Consider the following 20758-nt stretch of genomic DNA (forward strand, 5'->3'; position numbering starts at 1 on the left):
AAAAGATTACCATTACACAGGTTCTGTATAAACTTCTGTGATTGAGGGCCTGCTATTTTTCCAGACAGCTGGTTTAATCTATTTTTGGACAACTATAGCTGTTAGAAAACAACTCCTTTGTATTGAAGCCAAAATAACCATCAGCCCAAGTTCTGTTCTTTGGGGCAACAGAGAATAAATTTGTTTTTTCTTCTGCTTCATTGACTTTTACCTGTTACTTTTTTCTGCGTTTTTTTGTTTGTTTGTTTGTTTGTTTTTTTGAAGAGGGAAATGCAAACCTATTGATTGACTTTAAAATATCTTCTCTTCTAGGTTTCCCAGTTCTGTTGACCTAAAGAAAAAATCTGAGGCAAACTAAATATATAAGTAGAGAGTTTATTTGGGCCAAGTTTAAGGACTGCAACCTGGGGAGCACAGATTCAAGTTGCCCTGAATATGTGCTCCAATTCGCTGCAATTATTAGTGGGTTTTTAAAGGAAAAGAAGAGGCAGTTCCTAAGTTGTTTATCAAGGACTTACATTGAAATAACATAAGCTTTTGACTGGTTATACATTGTTCTTTGTATCACAAATTCCAGGTACATGAAGATAACAGGTGAGGCCGCAAGTCAGGAACAAATGAATTTAGACAACTGCCCTCAGGTGTGGGTACAGGTAGGGGGCTGTGACTGAAAGTCTCATACTCATGTTCTCTGGGCCTGCATACTTCACATAGTGCAGACTGCTCTGAGCTATTTTTGTTTTCTCTATTCCCAAACCATTTTATTTATATTTCATTGCATTTATATTTATTTCTATTTCATATATAGGCATTACTATACTACATAGCATATAGTGTTATGTGAATATTTGTTTACTTATTCTTTCCTTTCCTTCCTCCTAACCTCAACACTGCCATTCTACTTCAATGGAGAGATTCTTGAAGGCATGACCTATATCTTTGTATCTGTATAACCTAACATCATATATAACAGGGGTTGTCCCTGAATGTGCCTGAAGCTTACTGTGAGTGGAGTTCAGGAACATCTCATTTTGCCCCATTTAGAGAAAAACTGTCATGTGCTTCCAGTAAAAACAAGCCATCAATGATATCCTTCATGGATTGTACCAGAGTCCACCACCTGGGCCAAAGACTGTCCAATACTGTATTTGTTTGGACCAAGGGTGTTACCAAAGCAAAGTCATCTGTGAAAGCAGATCTGCCAGCAAGAGACAGCAGAGAGAATAAAACTCATGAACGCATAGTCCAGCTCCTGTGGAGTCTCACAATAAATTCCTATTTCTTTACATATCATAGCATATCTGCGTGCTTTTAACTTGAAATAACCAAACACAAATATCGTTATAATAAATAAAATAATGTTAAAATTAGCAGAATTTAATCATGGCCATCCTCCTGAGAATGTTCTTGAGAAAAAATCACACCCAGTTAAAAAAAAATTCTTTACACACATAAAAGAATTACTTCAACAAGCTATTAATAATTAATTTTAATATAAATACCATTATTGATCAAAATATTTTTGGTATTTTTGTCTTTTTTTGAGAGAAAGGGTCTCGCTGTGTCACCAGGGCTGGAGTTCAGTGACATGATCATAGCTCATTGCAGCCTCAAACTCCTGGACTCAAACTGCCCTCCCACATCAGCCTCCCAAAGCACTAGAATTGTAGAAGTGGGCCACCATGTCTGGCCCTGATCAAAACATTTTTGAAACTCTTCTGCTGTGACCCCTTGGGGCATATTTGAATCTCTGTCTTTGAAGAAATTGTTTTGGAGAAAAAAACCCTCATTTGGATATAAAACACATAAGGTGATGACCCTATTGGTGATGGTTGCATGTTTGTTGAAGTTGGATGTGATCATTTTTTTAAAAAATGCAAAGTCATGGCGCTAAGTCTTATTAATAGGAATAATTAGCTAAGTTCAGTAACTAAAAAAAATGAAATATTTTTTGAGTCTTATGGACTAATTATAAAAGTAATTCTTTAAAGATATTCTAAAAATATTCTGAGTTGTGATAGCCTCATTAGAATTAGTACATTCTAAGAGTTATCACTTTGAAAGAAAAATCCCTATTTAGCAGACCAAGTTCTGATTTTTTTTTTTTTTTTTTGTAGTAGAGACAGGGTTTCACCATGTTAACCAGGCTGGTCTCAAACTCTTGACCTCAGGTGATCCACCCACCTTGGCCTCCAAAGTGCTGGGATTATAGGCGTGAGCCACCACGCCCACCCCCAAGTTCTGTAATAGTTTTAAAGGTAAGTCTTACCTATTATAATCAGGCTGCATGAAAAAAATCTCTAACAACTAAACAATTGTTATTATTACTCATTGTTATGAACTGAATGTTTTGTCCACCCCAGACTCATGTGTTCAAATCCTAACCCTCCAATGTGATGGTACTAGGAGGTGATTAGGTTCCACCCTTACAAATGGGATTAGTGCTCTTATAAAAGAGACCTCACAGAACTTCCTTGTCCCTTTTCTGCCATATGAGACAGAGTGAGAAGACAGTTGTCTATGAACCAGGAAGCACTTACAGCCACCTGATTTTCAACAAATGCACCAAGAACATACATTGGGGAAAGGACAGTCTCTTCAATGAATGGTGCTGGGAAAACTGGACATCCACATGCAGAAGGATAAAACTAGACCTCTATCTCTAACCATACACAAAAATCGTTTCAAAATAAAGTCTCAGGTGTAAGACTCAAAATGATAAAACTACTAGAAGAAAACATAGGGGAAATACTTCAGGACACTGGTCTGGGCAAGGAGTTTTTGGATAAGACCTCCAAAACACAGGCAACAAAAGCAAAAATAGGCAAATGGGATTACATCAAGCATATTTTCAAACTATGCATCTGACAAGGGGTTAATATCTAGAATATATAAGAAACTTAAACAACTCAACAGCAAAAAACAAGTAATCCAATTTAAAAATGGACAAAAGACCTGAAGAGACATTTGTCAAAAGAAGACATACAAATGGACAACAGGCATATGAAAAAATGTTCAACATCACTAATCATCAGAGAAATGCAAATCAAAACCACAATAAGATTTCACCTCACCCTAGTTAGGATGGCTATTATCAAACAGACAAAAAATAACAAATGCTGGTATGGATGTGGAGAAAGAGAACTCATACACTATTGATAGGAATGTAAAATTAGTACAGCCATTACAGAAAACAGTATGGAAGTTCCTTAAAAAATTAAAATAGAACTACCATATGATTCAAAAATCCTACTACTGGGTATATATCCAAAGGAAATGAAATCAGTACATTGAATAGATACTTAAAAAATTAAAAATAGAACTACCATATGATCCAGCAATCTCACTACTGGTATATACCTAAAGGAAATGAAATCAGTATGTTGAAGAGACATCTGTACTCCCATGTTTACTGCAGCACTATTCACAATAGCCAAAAATGGAGTCAACCTAACTGTCCATCAGCAAATGAACAGATGAAGAAAGTATGGTTGTATATATACACACAGTGGAATTCTATTCAGCCACAATGACATTTTGTCTTTGTAGCAACACAGATGGACCTGGAGGACATAATGTTAAATGAAATAAGCCAGGTACAGAAAGGCAAACATCATATGATCTCACTCATACGTGACATCTTAAAAAGTTTATCTCATAGAAGTAGAGAGTAGAATAGTGGCTACCAGAAGTTGGAGAGGGCAGGGGGAATAGGAAGTGGGGAGAAGTTGGTCACCAGGTACAAAGTTATAGTTAGATAGAAGAAGTAAGTTAAGGTGTTACAGGGCACAGTAGGGGGACTATAGTTAACAACATTGTATTGTATGTTTTAAAATAGCTAGAAGAGAGGATTTTGAATGGTCTTACCACAAAGAAATGATAAATGAACAAGGTGATGAACATGCCAAATACACTGCTTTGATCCTCACGCAATGTATACATGTATTAAAATATCACATTGTATGCCATAAGTATGCATAATGAGTCAATTAAAAATAAAATTAAAAAATAAAATAAAGTTTGAGAAAAAAGGAGCCAAAAATAGAAATGGATGAAAAATTCAAAACGAATAGGGAAAAAATGATAGATATGGAAGACAGTCAAGAAGAATTCAGTAGGCTTTAAATTGGTGTCTTTGAAGAAGAAATCTAAAATAATGGAGCAGAAAAAATATTTCAAGATATTTCAGTAAAATTATTCAAAAATTAAAAGAAGACTAAACGTACATATTGAAAGGCCATAGTGTGGCCGGGTGCAGTGGCTCATGCTTGTAATACCAGCACTTTGGGGGGCCGAGATGGGCGGATCATGAGGTCAGGAGATCGAGACTATCCTGGCTAACACAATGAAACCCCATCTCTACTAAAAAAATACAAAAACTGACCAGGTGTGGTGGCGGCACCTGTAGTCCCAGCTACTTGGGAGGCTGAGGCAGGACAATCGCTTGAACCTGGGAGGTGGAGGTTGCAGTGAGCCGAGATCACGCCACTGCGCTCCAGCCTGGGCAACACAGCAAGACTCTATCTTAAAAAAAAAATAGAAAGGCCATAGTGTATGCCAGGAAAAACTGATACAGATCCATCTATAGAACAATCAATACCAAGTTGTAGGATTTAAAAGATAAAGATATTTGGGGCATTCAAACTAAAACCTCAGGTCAACTATATGAGGAAAACAATCAGGCTGGCCTCAAACTCTTCCACATCAACATTCCATTCCAGGAGGCTCTGGAGCAACATCTACACATACATTAAAAATAAATTATCACCTAAGTATATTACAGGTAGTCAATATAAACATATCGAAATAGAAACTAATTTAGAACATAAAATAACTCAGAGAACATAGTTCCCATAAACTCTTCTTGAAGGAACTACCAAAAGACAAAGTTAAGCTAAGAAAGAGATAAACAGAAAATTATGGCAAAAAAGACTGGTGGTGAATACTGACTATGTTTAACTGTGGGACTAAAACTAAACGAAATGTTGGCTATAGTCCTGACAAGGTAGTGAAGTGGATCAGAATATGTCACCCCAAAATATGCCATTTTGGCATAAGGATTATTTTGAGCTGAAGGCAATTAAAAAGTAGCAAACACAGAAAGAGTTCTCTGCCCCAACCCATCTGCCTAAAATCAGGACATACATTTCCCTTTGTGAAGGTCTTCCTCCTCTCCCCCTCCCAGATTAGCAGGAGGAAAAACAATCATTACCACTGGGGACAGAAAGTCAACACCAAGGTTGTTCTGCACAAGCAAACCTTACTAAAATAACCTGTATCTTCTATCAGTTTCTCCCACATATTTACCTTCCAACAATTTACTACCTTTAGCAACCCAAACACTTTTTCCTTTGTCATATCACTTCTCCACAAACTTCTTGTCCTTTGTTAAGTTGGTATATAAGCCCCAAATGCTAACTACCCCTTTGAGCCACTCATCACTGAGTTTTTCTAGAGGTATGTGCACTGCATGCATAAATAATCCTTTTTTCCCCCTCCTGTTTATCAGTCATTTGTCAGTTTAATTCATAGCCCCCAGGTACTGAACCTAAAGGGATTAAGAAAATTATTATTCTTCCCCCAACAAACACATTTCTAATAATTTAACAAGCAGGAGCTGGGAGAGGAAGGGGGAAAATGGTGTAAATAAAATACGGATATTGATTTTCTTCATAGTTTAGAGCTGAAGGATCAAAATATAAAACTTGAAACATATCAATCAATTAACAGAGACCTAAGTATGTTTAAAAATATTAAGATAAACACCAAGACATATAGTATAATCCACTTCAGCAGAGACTGCCACTTCTCTTCCACAGCTTTTTAGCTTGGCACATGGCCACTTGATATTAGGACTTTATTTCCCAGGCTCCACTGCAGACAGGTGGTTTGTGCAACTTTACAGAAGTTTCTTATAGGAAGGAACTTTCTTCTCTATCACTTTCTAACTGTATTTTGGAATGTAGAAATAATAAGCAGAGCTCTAGAAGCTTTCTTGGAACATGAGATAATGTTAGACTGAAAGCCATTCATGATGCAGTAATACGATGGAAAAAGCCTGGGTCCCTGACATTGTTAGGTGCCACATTAGGAACATGAGAGAGAAATAAATTTCTATTTTCTTTTAGCCATTTAAAGGTTGGTATATGGTGGTTTTGTGAGAACTGCACCAAATTAATCATAATTAATATAAACAATAAGGGGACTACTTTAAAATGTCACTGAATACACAAAAGCCTTAATAAATCGAAAAGTATCATATCCTTAGAAAAGAAAACACAACATTATAAAACATCAATTTGCCTTAATGCAATCAAAATAAAGATACCAGCAGACAAGCTCACCTTAAAATTCAAATAGAAAAATAAGGAAGAGGTTGGGTGCTGGTGGCTCACACCTGTTATCCTAGCATTTTGGGAGGCCGAGGCAAGTGGATCACTTGAGGTCAGGAGTTCAAGACCAGCCTGGTCAACATAGTAAAACCCAATCTCTACTAAAAATACAAAAATTAGCCGGGTGTGGTGGCGAGCGCCAGTAGTCCCAGCTACTCAGAAGGCTGAGACAGGAGAATTGCTTGAATCCAGGAGGTGGAGGTTGCAGTGAGCCGAGATTGCACCACTGCACTCCAGCCTGGGCAAGAGAGGCAGACTCTGCCACAAAAAAAAAAAAAAAAAGGAAGGAAAAATAATAGGAAATTCTGTAAAATAAAAACTCTTAAGTAAGGATGTGTATGTGTGTGTGCGTGTGCATGTGTATGTACACACGTGCAAGTATGCACATGTATGTGTGTATTGTTTGTTTGATTTTTGTCTTAAACTATAACAATTATGATAATGTGGTTCTACAGCATGAATAGATCAGTGGAACAGAATGAAAAGCCTAGAAATAAATTTATACAGGAATTTAGTAAATTATTAAAGTGGCATTTCAAATCAATAGAAAAGATAGATTATTCAACACATCCAGCTGTACAATAATCTGGAAAGACAACATATTTGGATTCCCATCCTACAGGTTAAATGAAAATATATTCTATATGAATCAAATATTTTCAGAGTCCAAAGAAGTGAAAGAACTAAAGAAATATGAGTTAAAAATATTAAATAATCTCCTATGGTGGAAAAATCTTTCCAAGTAGGACACAAAACCTGACGCCATAAACAATTTGTAATGTTGACTATACAAAAATAAAAAAAGTTGTGGATGGGAAAAAATACTTTAAATATTAAAAAGACACACAATAACCTGGTAAAAACATTCTTAAGTCATAATACAAAGGCTAATATTATTAAAATATGAAGAATTCTTCTTCACTGATAACAAAAAGCCCTTCAAGAAAAGCAAATATATATGGAGACATAAGTATATATAACATTAAACATAAAAAAGAAGGTAAAACTCATTCATGATAAAGAAATGCAAAGCAGCACATTTTAACCTATCTGGTGAAGATAAAAACCTTTGGTAACACACTGTTTGTAAATTAAGGAGGAAATAGGTGCTCTCATATATTTATTGTAAGAATGTAAGTTAGTACAAGCTCCATCAATTTGATAATAGCTAAAAAATTAAAATTCAAATATACTTTAACCAGACAATTCCATGTATTTGTTCATGATTGAGATGTTATATATACAAAATGACTTACTACAGTATTGCTTATAATAGCTAAATATTAGCAATATCCTCTATTTTCATCAATAAAAGAATGATTAAATAAGTATAACCATATGATGGAATACAATGTAACTACTAAAAGTAAAACTTTAACTTTAAAAAGAGACAAAGAAAGGCATTATATAATAATAAGGGGATCAGCTCAGCAAGAGAATATATCATTTATAAATATACATGCACCCAATACCAGAGCACTCGGATATATAAAGCAAATATTATTAAGTCTAAAGGGAGAAATATATCTTAATATAATAATAGTTGGGGACTTCAACCTCACTCTCAGCATTAGACAGATCATTTAGACAGAAAATCAACAAAAAACCATCAGATCTAAACTACACCAAGACCAATGGACCAAAAATACATTTACGGAACATTTTACCCAACAGCTGGAAAGTACACATTCTGGTTTTTTTTTTTTTTTTCTTTTTTGAGACAGTGTCTCACTCCGTCCCCTAGGCTGGAGTGCAGTTGTACAATCATGGCTCACTGCAGTCTCAACTTCTTGGGCTCAAGTGATCCTCCTACCTCATCTTCCCAAGTATCTAGGATTACAGACATGTGCCACTATGCCTGGCTAATTTTTTTCACTTTTGCAGAGACAGGGTCTCACCATGTTGCCCAGGCTGGTCTCAAACTCCTGAGCTTAAGCAATCCTTCTGCCTTGGCCTCCCAAGGCAGGTGTGAGCTACCAGACCCAACCCCAAAACATATATTCTTTTAATCAGCACATGGTACATTCTCTAGGATTGACCATATGTTAGGACATAAAACAAGTCTCAGGAACTTAATAAAATCAAAATTATATCAAGTATTTTATCTGACCACAATGGAATAAAATTAGACATCATAACAAAAGGCACATTTGAAACTATGCAAATACATGAAAATTAAACAACATATTCCTGAATGACCAATGGGTCAAGGAAAAAATTAAGAATGAAATGTTAATATTCCTTGAAATGAGTGAAAATAGAAATACAACATACCAACACCCATGCAACACAGCAAAAGCAGGATTAAGGGGCAAGTTTATAGCAATAAATGCCTACATCCATCAAAAAACTAGAAAGATTTCAAATAAACAATCTAATGATGCACATAAAGGAAAAAAAGCATAAAAAATGCTTGAAAAAGCATGAAAGAAAAACATGAACAAATCAAACCCCAAATTGGTAGAAGAAATAATAAAGACTAGAGCAGAAATAAACAAAATTGAGACTAAAATAAATACAAAAAGTCAACAAAACAAAGTTTTTTTAAAAAAGATAAACAAAATTGACAAATTATTAGCTAGAGTAACTTAAAAACAGAGAGAGAAGACTCAAATAAATAAAATCAGAAAATGAAAAAGGAGACATCACAATGGATAATAGAGAAATATGAAAGATCACTAGAGACTACTATGAATAACCATATGCCAATAAATTAGAAAACCTGGGAAAATAGATAAAATCACAGACACATTCAATCTACCAAGATTGAACCACGAAGAAATAGAAAATCTAAACAGACCAAAAACAGGTAACAAGATTAAATGAGTGCATAAAACATCTTCCAAAAAAAAAATAATAAAGTCCAGGACCAAATGGTTTCACTGCTGAATTCTACTGAAACTTTAAAGAAGAATTAATACTAATTATTCTCAAACTAATCAGAAAAATTAAAACAGAAGGAATTCTTCTTAACTCACTTTATGAGACCAGTATAACCCCAATACCAAAATAAGGACACAATAAAACTACAGGCCAATATCCCTGATGAACATATATGTAAAAATCCTCAATAAAATACTAATAAACCAAATCCAAAATTACATCAAAATCCCACTTGATAGTGGGATTTATCCCAGGAATGTAAGGATGTTTCAACATGCAAAAATCAATAAACATCATACATCACATCAACAGAATGAAAGATAAAAACTGTATGATTATCTCAACAGATGATAAAAGCTTTTCATAAAATTCAATATTCCTTTGTGATAAAAAATCTTAATAAATTAGGTATAGAAAGAAAGAATCTCAATGTAATAAAGGCATATAACAAACCCACAGCTAACATATTACTGAACTGGGAAAAGCTGAAAGCTTTTTTAGAACTGTAACAAGACAAGGATGCCCACTATCACCACTCTTATTCAACATAGTACTGGATGTTCTGGCCAGAACAATTAGGCAAGAGAAAGAAAGAAAGGGTATCCAAATTGGAAAGGAGGAAGTCAAATTGTCCCTGTTTGCAGACAACATGATCGTATACATTGAAAAACCTATAGACTCTACCAAAAAACTTTTAGAACTGGTAAACAAATTCAGTAAAGTTGCAGAATACAAAATTAACATACAAAAATCAGTTGCATTTCTATACACGAGCAACAAACTATTTGAAAAAGAAAATTAAAAAGGCAATGCCATTTACAATACTCAGGAATAAATTAACCAAGGAGATGAAAGACCTCTTCAGGAAAACTACAAAACACTGATGAAAGAAACTGAAGAGGATACAAACAAAGGGAAATGTACTGCATGCTCATGGATCAGAAGAATTACTACTGTTAAAATGACAACAGTACTCAAAGCAATCTACAGATTCAATGCAACTCCCATCAAAATACCAATGACATTATTCACAGAAATAGGAAAAATATCCTAAAATTTGTAGGGAATCATAAAAGACCCCAAATAGCCAAAGCAATCCTGAGCAAAAAGAACAAATCTGGAAGTATAACACAATCGGACCTTAAAATATATTACCAGGCTGTAGAAACCAAAACCACACAGTACTGGCATAAAAGCAGACACATAAACCTATGCAACAGAATTAAGAACTCAGAAATTAATCCCTGTATCTATAACCAACTGAGTTTTTACAAAGATGCCAAAAACACTCGTTGGGAAAAGGACAGTCTCTTCAATAACTGGTGCTGGGAAAACTGGATATCCATATGCAGAAGAATGAAACTAGACTCCCACTTCTCACCTTGTATAAAAATCAGCGCAAAATGGATCAAAGACCTAAATGTAAGACCTGAAATGATAAAACTAATGGAAAAAAAATAGGAGAAATGCTTCAGGACATTGGTCTGGGAAAATATTTTATGAACAAGACCTCAAAAGCACAAGTAACAAAAGCAAAAATAAACACATGGGATCATACCAAACCAAAGGCTTCTGCACAACAAAGGAAACAACAACAGTGAAACGACAGCCTACAAAATGGAGAAAATATTTGCAAATTGCTCATCCAATAGGGGATTAATATCAAGAAAATACAGGGAACTCAATCATCTCAACAGCAAAAAAAAAAAAAAAAAAAAATCCAATTAAAAATGGGCAAATAATCTGAACAGACATTTCTCAAAAGAATACATACAAATGGTCAACAATATATGAAAAAATGCTCGACATCACTAACCAAACCACAATAAGGTATCATCTCATTCCAGTTAGAATGGCTACTATCAAAAAGACAAAAAAAAAAAAAAAATGCTGGCAAGAACACAGAGAAAGGGAACTCTAATATGTTGTTGGTGGGAATGTAAACTAGTACAACCACTACGTAGAACAGTATGGAGGATTTTCCAAAAACTACAAATAGAGCTACCATATGATCCAGCAACCCCACTACTGGGAATTTATCTAAAGGAAAAGAAATCATTATATCAAACAGACAACTGCACCCACGTTTTATTGCAGCACTATTCACAATATTCAAAATATGAAATCAACCTAGGTGTCTAACAGCAGATGAATGTATAAAAAATGCGGTATATATACACAACGGAATGCTATTCAGCTATAAAACAGATTGAAATCCAATTATTTGCAGCAACATGGATGAAACTGGAGGACACTATGTTAAGTGAAATAAGCCAGGAACATAAAGTTAAGCACTGTATGTTCTAACTCATATGTGGAAGCTAAAAAAAGTTGATCTCACAGAGGTAAAATGTAGGACAAAGGATACTAGAGACTGGGAAGGGTAGGGGGTAGGGAGGGATATGGAGAGATTTGTTAAAGGATACAAAATTACCGCTAGATAGGAGGAGTAAGTTCTAGTGTTCTACACCAGGAGTCCCCAACCCTCAGGTGAAGGACTGGCACCTGTCCGTGGCCTGTCAGGAACCAGGCTGCACAGCAGGAGGTGACAGGCTAGCAAGCGAGCATTACCACTTGAGCTCCACCTCTTGTCAGATTAGCAGCAGCATTAGATTCTCCTATTATTGTGAACCCTATTGTGAACTGCACATGTGACAGATCTAGGGTGCGCACTCCTTATGAGAATCTAATGCCTGAAGATCTGAGGTGGAACACTTTCATCCTGAAACCATCACCCCACCCCATCCGTGAAAAAATTGTCTTCCACAAAACTGGTCCCTGGTGCCAAAAAGGTTGGGGACCACTGTTCTATACCACTATAGCATGACCATAGTTAACAATGATATATTAATATTATCTAGTTTCATACAGCTAGAAGGAGGATACTGAATGTTACCAACACAAAGAAATGATAGATGTCTGAGATGATGGATATGCTAATTACCCTGATCTGATTCCTACATATGTATCAAAACATCACTATGTAGACAATGAATAAGTACAATTATTTATCAATTAAAAATAAAGTTAGACAAAACTATTAGTTTTTGTTCTATTAGAACAAAAATAAACAAATATGTAAAATTTACAAAAATTTTCTAAAAAAAAGAAGACTGATAATCAGTGGGCTGAGCCATTTTGCGGTTTCCTGCGTCTAAAAAAATTGGATAAGGAATAGAGCAATACGCAGTAACTGACATCACCAATACATTATAAATTCCTTGATCTTCACTTTTGTGAACTTATACACATCAGAAAGTCAAAGACTTGATGATCGAAATGATCAACGAGATGAAAAACAAAGGGCTATAACTTCCCCTGAGTTGGAGAATAGTGTTCAAATGTCACATCCAGTATCAAAATGCAAAAGATATTTTAAAGTAGTACTCATGAAACAGTATAGCCAAACAATCCATTTAAAAAATGGATCACCTGAAAGAAAAACCTAGAGAAAAAACAAGTTTTCCTGCTGTGGGAGCATTATTCATTCTAACATACTCTGTCTTCTACTGCTTTCTCCAGTTTAAGTTATACATTATTTGGTAATTGTAGCAACACTTTGCTTTCAATATTGTGAGAGGAACTCTTAGTTAAAAAGAAATGAAGGACTTGGACTCTGATTTCTAAAGTCTCCTCCAACTAACATACTATTTTCTTTTATTTTTAATTATTTTTTTAAAAATTTCACAGGTGTTGAATCATTTTCTTTGTCCTGAACTATCCTCATGGTATAATGGTATATCTCAAGAATATAATTCAACTCATGACACACACACAAACACACACGCAGACATATATGGAATCACATAGAGATCAAGAGATACGTCTAATGAATGCTTACCTGATAACGTGTTGGCTGATTGAGAATGCTGTTAAAACTGTGTGATTCAAAAACTCTTGAGTTAGACTGAGTGAAGAGGTTTAACTAGGAAAAAATACAATTAACCTAGTAAATTAGAATACATTCATTTGGAATAAAAAATATAATCCATTTATTCTCCTTGATAACATTTCTGGAGTCAACATTCCCAAGAAACATTTTGTGGAAGTTGAGCTTTGTAAGTGATGTAATATATTCCCAAAGGTTAAAATTACTGTGAGCAATATGCTCACATTTATCAAAATGTTGGCAGGATGTACTGTAATAGAACTATTTAATGGAAAATATATGCTAAAAATTGGCTCATAATAAACATAATTTTTCCTGGGGACCTTGTATACTTCATCAAAATGTACTCAAGGCATCTAGAAGCCAAATTCCATAGAAGTTCGATCTGTTCCTGAGCCTAAGTTCCTTTCCTAGATTTGAATAGAAACACATTGCAGGTTCAGATGGCACCATTTGGTATTTTGCAGCCCTAAAATATTAGCCAAAATAACACATCTTCCAAAGTATCTTGGCCTTATACTGAGCCAGGTTCACAACTTTGGAGAGAATTGGGCTAAAGAATTTTGGTTTCCTTTTCTTTTCTCTCTTTTTAAGGTTTAGCTTTTGAGTGGGTAGGAACAGGAAGCAAGAGGAACACAGGTACTATCTAGTCTTCATGTATATGAGCAGGGCCTCTTATCTGTGGCCAAGCTCTGCCACTGTAAGGTGTGATTCAAACACATGGCCCTCTAGCCAAAGAGATGATTCACCTCACCACCTAACTTCCCACCATTATAACTCAGGAAGGTGTGGGATGCTAAAAGAGAAGGAAGTGGCACTGATAGGCAAGGACCTTCCTTTGTTCTCTTACAATTGTGCCTGGAGAAAACCTTAGCTAACAAAGTTAATTCTTGAATCGGCCACTGGAGGCCAGTATCTGATTGCTGACTGAGGTTAGCTGTCTAGGTTAGCCGGAAAGATTTCTTGAGGCTCCTTCCTCTCTTCTAAAAAAGAGAAATAGAAAAGTATAATTTCTCCAAATTTCTGCTACATTCAATATATGAAGAGTATCTATGAATATGAGTAATATTAAAGAGAGGTAAACAGCTATATGCAAAATTTTAAAAAATGAAATCAAAATTTTATTTATTTATTGTGGCAGTTTTTAACCAGATATGGGAAGAGTGGGAAGTCAAGGAGCAAGCCTCCTGAGAGATCAGTATCCAACTTTCTATTTCCAGCATCTTCTCTGAGAAAAGCTATTCTTTCCTGTCAATAGTACAATACAGGCAGGAGAGGACAGCCTAAATGTAATGCTTCCTTCCTGTTCCTGTGAACAGGCTGTGTTTTCTTTACAGCGGTCTAGGTAGCCGCAAGCCTACTGTGTGTGCTCTTCTCAACCTGACGTTTAGTGTTTCTCCTTCTACATTATGATAATATCAGGAATGAAGTCAGTGAGACCTGTTGCCTACAGAAAGAAAACTCAAGGTGTTCTGTGAAGTGCGAGAGTTGTGAGCTCCCACACTTGAGAGACTTCCTTTTTTGCAATAAAGCCTCAGTTAATAAATCACCAGAAAAACAAAGGTCCCTCAAAGCAAAGTCAATTTCAGTAGCAGCAGGAGCGCCCAGGATGACAACTAGAGCCTGGCTCCTTTAAGAGACCAGCTGCCGCACAGCTGAAGGTACACCTCGCTGAGAGGAAGTGGGCCGGTAACCAAGGGTGGACTCAGGTGCTGAACATGAGGCATCCAGGTGCCGCAGAGAGAGCGAGGCATCTGATGCTAAAATACTTGAATTCTGCACCTACCCCACACTGGTCAGTTAATGTGACCTTGCATAAGCAAATTATCTGAATAGCTTCAATTGTCTTATCTATAAAATGGGAATAATGATAATACCTACCTCACAGCCTTGCATGAGGTTCAAATGTACAGGAAAGCACTTTGTAAACTGTGAGTGAGGAAGGGCACTGATATTTGTTGAGGCTGGAACTTTGTAGATCTCATATAATCCTCATAACAACTCTACAAAGTTAGACAATGGTCTACAATTGGTGGACAATTAAGGCTCAGAGTAGTGAAGTGATTTATCCATGTTCCTTGTTAATAAGCCCTAAGTGCCACAGTTCAAATCCAGGTCTAATGTCGAAGCTCTCTTCTTTGTGTTACACTGCTTCTCACTGCATACATGAGGTATTATTTTAAATCATGGGCTGTCACAACCAATCGCTGACTTGTAACTCAATAGCCTTAAGAGCCCATATCCAGGTCAAACAAAAAAACATTTAAAAGGTCACTTTCTTAAAGAATACAATTCTTGAAGATTCACAACAATTTTAAAAGGCAATAAATTAAATTGCACGAATCTTAACTTTTTCACCTAGTTTCAACTGAGAAAAAATATCTACCTTCGCTCAGGAAGGCCTATGCTTTATGGCGATAATGTTGACATCTCGTAGGCTTTCAGGATGTTATAGCTACAGACCATTTTCACAATTTTAGAAAAAGTTGTATTTTAACTCTATACATTTGTTCCTGTCTGCCTCATTCCCTATTATTTAGGTTCACTCACATCCTTCTATCTATATCATTCTATCTCTGAAAGTTAGTTCATGATAACAAAGTATGATCATGAAAATTACCTTCTTTGTTAAAGTTAAAGTATGACTCAACTGAGATAACTCAAGGGTTTCTTGCTTATTTATAAAATGAGTACTTATGGTTATTTGAGGATGCTCTTGGGCCTGTATCTATTTTGTGACACTAATGGAAAAAAGATTATTTAGCCAAATAAAAAGTTTCTACAAAAAAGGAGAATATGGTGGTGGTGAACTATACATAAATCAAGAGGAAGGCTGGAAGTTTAAACTATTTAACTTCAGAATAACAGTTGAGAAGCATGGAACACACAAAAACAAAGTGGTTTCTAACAGTGACTTTTCTGGTTACTTTTAACAAGTTAAAGGCTTTTTTGTTTGTTTTTAATCTGGCAGTTTATATGATGTTCTGATCAAAAGCAGGGCCTCGACTCAGTGACTTCTTGAAACATCATGAAAATATTTAGTATTAGTCTGTGAAAGACTGTGGACTAGACAGTTACTTTTAACATCTTCTAAGTTCACACATAAAAATTATTGAACAAACATCAAAAGACAAGAAAAAAAAGACAGAACATTTATTTTAAGGTCTTCGTAAGTTTTCGATACCTACCCTGGACTTTGAGTTACCCATTCCCATTTCTATATCCTTCTGAAGCCTTCTCCTTCTGCATTTGGGAAAGTTAACGATTCGCATGATGAAATAAACAAACGATTTTGGACTCGGAACTAGACTGAAAGGTGGAGGTAATGTTTTTCCATCATCAAAATAGGATAACCAAAGTTTTGAACGAGCAAACTTCCATTCTACATCACTGTCATCCTGTGTCACAAAAATAGAAAAAATCTAATTTTAAAAGCTAAATATTCTAGTGACTGATGCTAATAGGTTTTTTACAATGAATCTAAGTTATGTTTTTGAAATAGATAACTTATACACATTTATCTACATATATTCTATAGACCTACATAATATTCTCATTTTTCAAATAAAAGATACTCATTCTTTTTCATATGCCTCTACCTGTACCCACTGAAATTTAACCAGAACTTCCTGTCTACCATCCAAAAACAAGGCAAAAAAGACAAGAAAAATAGAGTGCCAAGGAAAGATAAAAAGATTAATTCCTCCCTCTGTCCCCCATCCAGTTAATTCTGCATGTTTGACAATAGTTGCCTATTTCCCATCCTCCTTCCTCACCTATACCTATCCAAGCCAGGTTGTAGACACAGCATATTATATTTCAAGGGCAAGGGGAAAAATGATTCTCAAATGAATTGCTTTTTGGCATTTCTGTGTTTACCATATGTCCCCAAATGTCACATAAGCCCCTGAGTACCTGAACTTGTCTTACATCTCCTTCCATTCTCTGTGCTGCCCACAGTGATGGAGATAACCACCCTAACTGATAGGAGAAATGAAGGGAAGGGGGGCCTTACAAGGAGGAAGCTGGCTCTCTCAGTTCACACAGCCTAGAAGGCCATTAGGACCGAAACTTCTACTTTGAGAACACTATGTTATGAGTTTCTAAAACATACATAGAGATTTGGTGGAGTTAACAAACTGCAAAGCACTAAAAAGATACTGAACACTAAACTGAAGGACATAAGAAAACATATATACAACAGTGAAGAGAGGTACCAAACCCAGCCCAATCCAAAACCAAGAATCAAGTGATTTCTAGAATACTCAAAATTTTGACTGGATAAAGAACACCATTAGTGTTTGCCAAACATCTGGTCATTCTACCAGGTAGAATGGTGGGCTGGCTAATTGAAGAGAGAGTAATTTCCTTAGGGCCAATACTTCTTCTAGCCACTAATTTCAAAACTTCTGAAATATACCCTGAGAGAAGGCAGAGCAGCAGTAAATTCATGGGGACCCCTGCTGTGCAGCTAGAAGACAGCAGAATGTGTAGAGCTATCTATTCAGGTAGAAAACACAGGGAAAGGCCCAGGCTTTCTGTGGATATAAGCCTCCTTGTTACATGAGCTGGAGCTCAGCCACAGGGTACAGAAGCAGATGTATACTATCAGAATAGGATGACAAGGATAGACACTACGGATAGAAAACAGATTTACCTCAATTTCTTGATATGAGCTATTAATCATAGCAATTAGCATGTTGAGTAAAACGACCACCATAGTTACATTGTATATTCCATAAAGAACGTATCCAATATTTTCTATGAATTTGTGATCATATTTGAGCACAACGGAAGTCACTTCAGACAACCCAAATATTGACCAAAATAAAGTCTTGAAACTTTCTTCTACACTGTTGAAAAAATAAGGTACAAAGTAAGTAAGTTGACAGTTTTCAATATCTAAGAGTGAAAAGTAAAAAACAAGTTAGGGTTTAACTACTGTACAGATGTAAAATGCCACCATAATACACTCCAAGAGAAGAATTACTTTGTTATGACATTTCATAGAAAAATTATTCTTTCAGGTTTTCAGGAACTGGTGATTAAATTGGGTGCCAATGCCCAGCTTTTCTGAAGTTATCATCAAGTGAAAATTCTCTGAACTCCACAGGAGAAAGCTGAAGTCAAGTCACAATAACCATTCCTTTCTCTTACAAAAATGGGAATTTGTTGTTTGATTTTGTATGTGATTTAGAAATTTAAATCAGGTTTTCTGTAGTAGAACAGGGTTGGGATTAAAATTATATACCCAATTTTTTAAAAGTATGTAAAAATATATTCCTTGCAGCACCATTTGCAGTAGGGAAGAATGAAAGTAATCCAAATATCCATCAATAGGGAACAGACTAAATAATTCCGGTATATCCAGATGATGGAATGCTATGCAGCCACTGGGAAAATGAGACAGATCGAGCTTTGTGTATTTATGTAAAATTATATCAAAGATATAGTAAATGAAAAAATAAGATATAGCAAGTGTGAAATATTCTATCATTTAAATAAAAAAGATGGGCATACAAATACTTATATTCTTTTTTATATAAAAAAATCTCTGAAAATATCCAAAAGAAACCATTGCCTCTGGGAACTAAGGATAAGTAAGAGACTGGGCCAAGGGTAGGGAGAAGGACAGGCATTTCCCTGTAGACGCCTCTCTATTTAAATTTTTTATCATAGGAATGCATTACCTACCTAGAAATACTTAACTGGAAATGAAGAGGAGGCAACAGAATGAAAGATTCCTGTTCTTTTCCCTTAATTTATATAATGTACTTCCTGATTCTTCCACCACAACAATTAGCGCTTAAGCCCTCACCAGACTAATTACCTACTTTTCTCCCTTAAATGATCTTTGGGTGGTTTTGTCACAGAACCAAATTGTAATCACTGGTGAACTAAATTAATAATCATTAAAGATTTACACACATAAAATTCCATTACACCTTCAAAAGTAAGTCTTTTTTTTCCTCAGAGAAAGATTTGTGAAAAAGTACATTTTAAGTTTGTTATAACACATCCTAAATAACAATGAATTTTATAGATTTGTAGGTTTTAGTACTAGTTTATTCATTCACTCATAAAACAAATATTGACGGAGCACCTATTATGTTCTAGAAATTTTGCTACACCCTGAGGATGGAGGGTTGAATAGAACTCTACTCCTATAGAGTTACTCGCTATTACGAAACATTTGGCTGTGTGATATTATGGCGTAGACACTGACAGGAGAGTAAGAAAAACTATAACCTTTTTGTTCCTGCCATTTATTTAACTGTATCACAAAATTCTCCTGCTCCTTCCTCTTGCTCCTTTGCAAACCTTGCTGCCCCTAGCTTCTCTTCGAATCTATATGGAGTGCATGTGTGGGAAGAGGGGGATAGTAAAAAAGGAAAGGACACTGGCAGTTCTGAGCTCCTACTGTGGGCAAGAGGCTTTATATAACTCACCTTACATAATCGTCACAACGACCTTATTTAAACTTTATTGTGCTTATTTTAAAAATAAGGAAACTGACACTGAGAAATGTTCAGGAACTTAACCAAAAGCCACAGCTAGAAACAGCAGAGATTGCATTCAAATCCACGTCTGCATGATTTTCAGCCTATGTCCTTTCTACTACATTGAATGGTCACATCCCTAGACAAAACAGTGAAGAAAATAGAATGTATAAAATGAGTTACCATAGAGTTAAAAGGAAAATGGGGGCAGGGATCACATTGTGTGCAAGATCTCTTTGTAATTTCCCTGCTGGGTTCAAACAGGTTTTTTTCATTACAATAAAGTGAGTTTCAAGTCTCTTTCACCTCCAAGACCTGTTCTATATTAACTATTAAAAAATTCATTTTAGAACAATTGAGATGTCTACAAGGGCTTGATATGCTACTTTAGTCTATAGAGTACTTACTGAGTGTATAGGTTGTTTCCAGCAGTGGCATTATCGGGAACAAAGGGAGAGCAGGGAGGGTTTATGACCTTCCCACCTGGAAGAACTGCAGTAGAGGGGGGGCCCTACATTCATGACAACCAAACACCACTGGGTGAGAAAAGATCTCACAATCTGAGTGTCTCCATGCTGAAGGAACTTAAAGGGAAAATGACTAAGAAAATTTGATCAAGGAAGACTTCATGGAAGAGGTGAGTCTCCAGTGCAGAAACCAGTATGGCCAAAGGAAGAAACTGGTATTACCATGATAGTGGGCTATAAAATGTTTAGCTATAACTTCCTCTTACTCAACTCCCTGTACCCATCAATGAATATATTAAAATAAAAGCTGATGCCTCCTTTTTGAAAGAAGAGTACTGGCTACAAAATGATGAAACTACTTTTAATGTTATACATAATATAAGAGACACCCAGTATTAGAAATCTGTTACCCTGTTTTCTTAAAATAGCCAGTTTTGTCTAGGGTTTTTCCAAATTCTGACCCATTCCGTGGTCAAACTCTCACTAAGCTCAGAGATGAGCCTTCAGAGCAATGTAATCACACACAAGCACTAACTGTTTTTGATGGATTATTTTCTGTGCTTAAAAACATCTTTATTACAATCAGAGAAATTTTTCCTTTGCTTCCTCTAGATTGGTTAGAATTTC

The 20758-nt window shown here is 35.6% G+C and overlaps 1 protein-coding gene across 4 annotated transcripts in view; it reads right to left on the reverse strand.

Annotated features, from left to right (window-relative positions):
• TRPC3 (transient receptor potential cation channel subfamily C member 3) overlaps positions 1-20758 on the reverse strand; it is a 77206-nt gene that overhangs the window by 11999 nt on the left and 44449 nt on the right. For 2 of the 4 annotated variants that reach the window (XM_032146684.2, XM_058436718.1), the window contains exons 8-10: positions 17822-18017; positions 16353-16562; positions 13117-13200 (exon numbers count right to left, since the gene is read on the reverse strand). In XM_032146684.2, coding sequence (XP_032002575.1) covers positions 13117-13200; positions 16353-16562; positions 17822-18017 — 490 coding nt within the window. The remainder of the gene's footprint in view (positions 1-13116; positions 13201-16352; positions 16563-17821; positions 18018-20758) is intronic. The other 2 variants (XM_032146695.2, XM_032146705.2) reach the window with 1 other exon arrangement.

This window comes from Hylobates moloch, unplaced genomic scaffold (assembly GCF_009828535.3).
Source record: "Hylobates moloch isolate HMO894 unplaced genomic scaffold, HMol_V3 SCAFFOLD_3, whole genome shotgun sequence".
In the NCBI taxonomy this organism is placed as follows: domain Eukaryota; kingdom Metazoa; phylum Chordata; class Mammalia; order Primates; family Hylobatidae; genus Hylobates; species Hylobates moloch.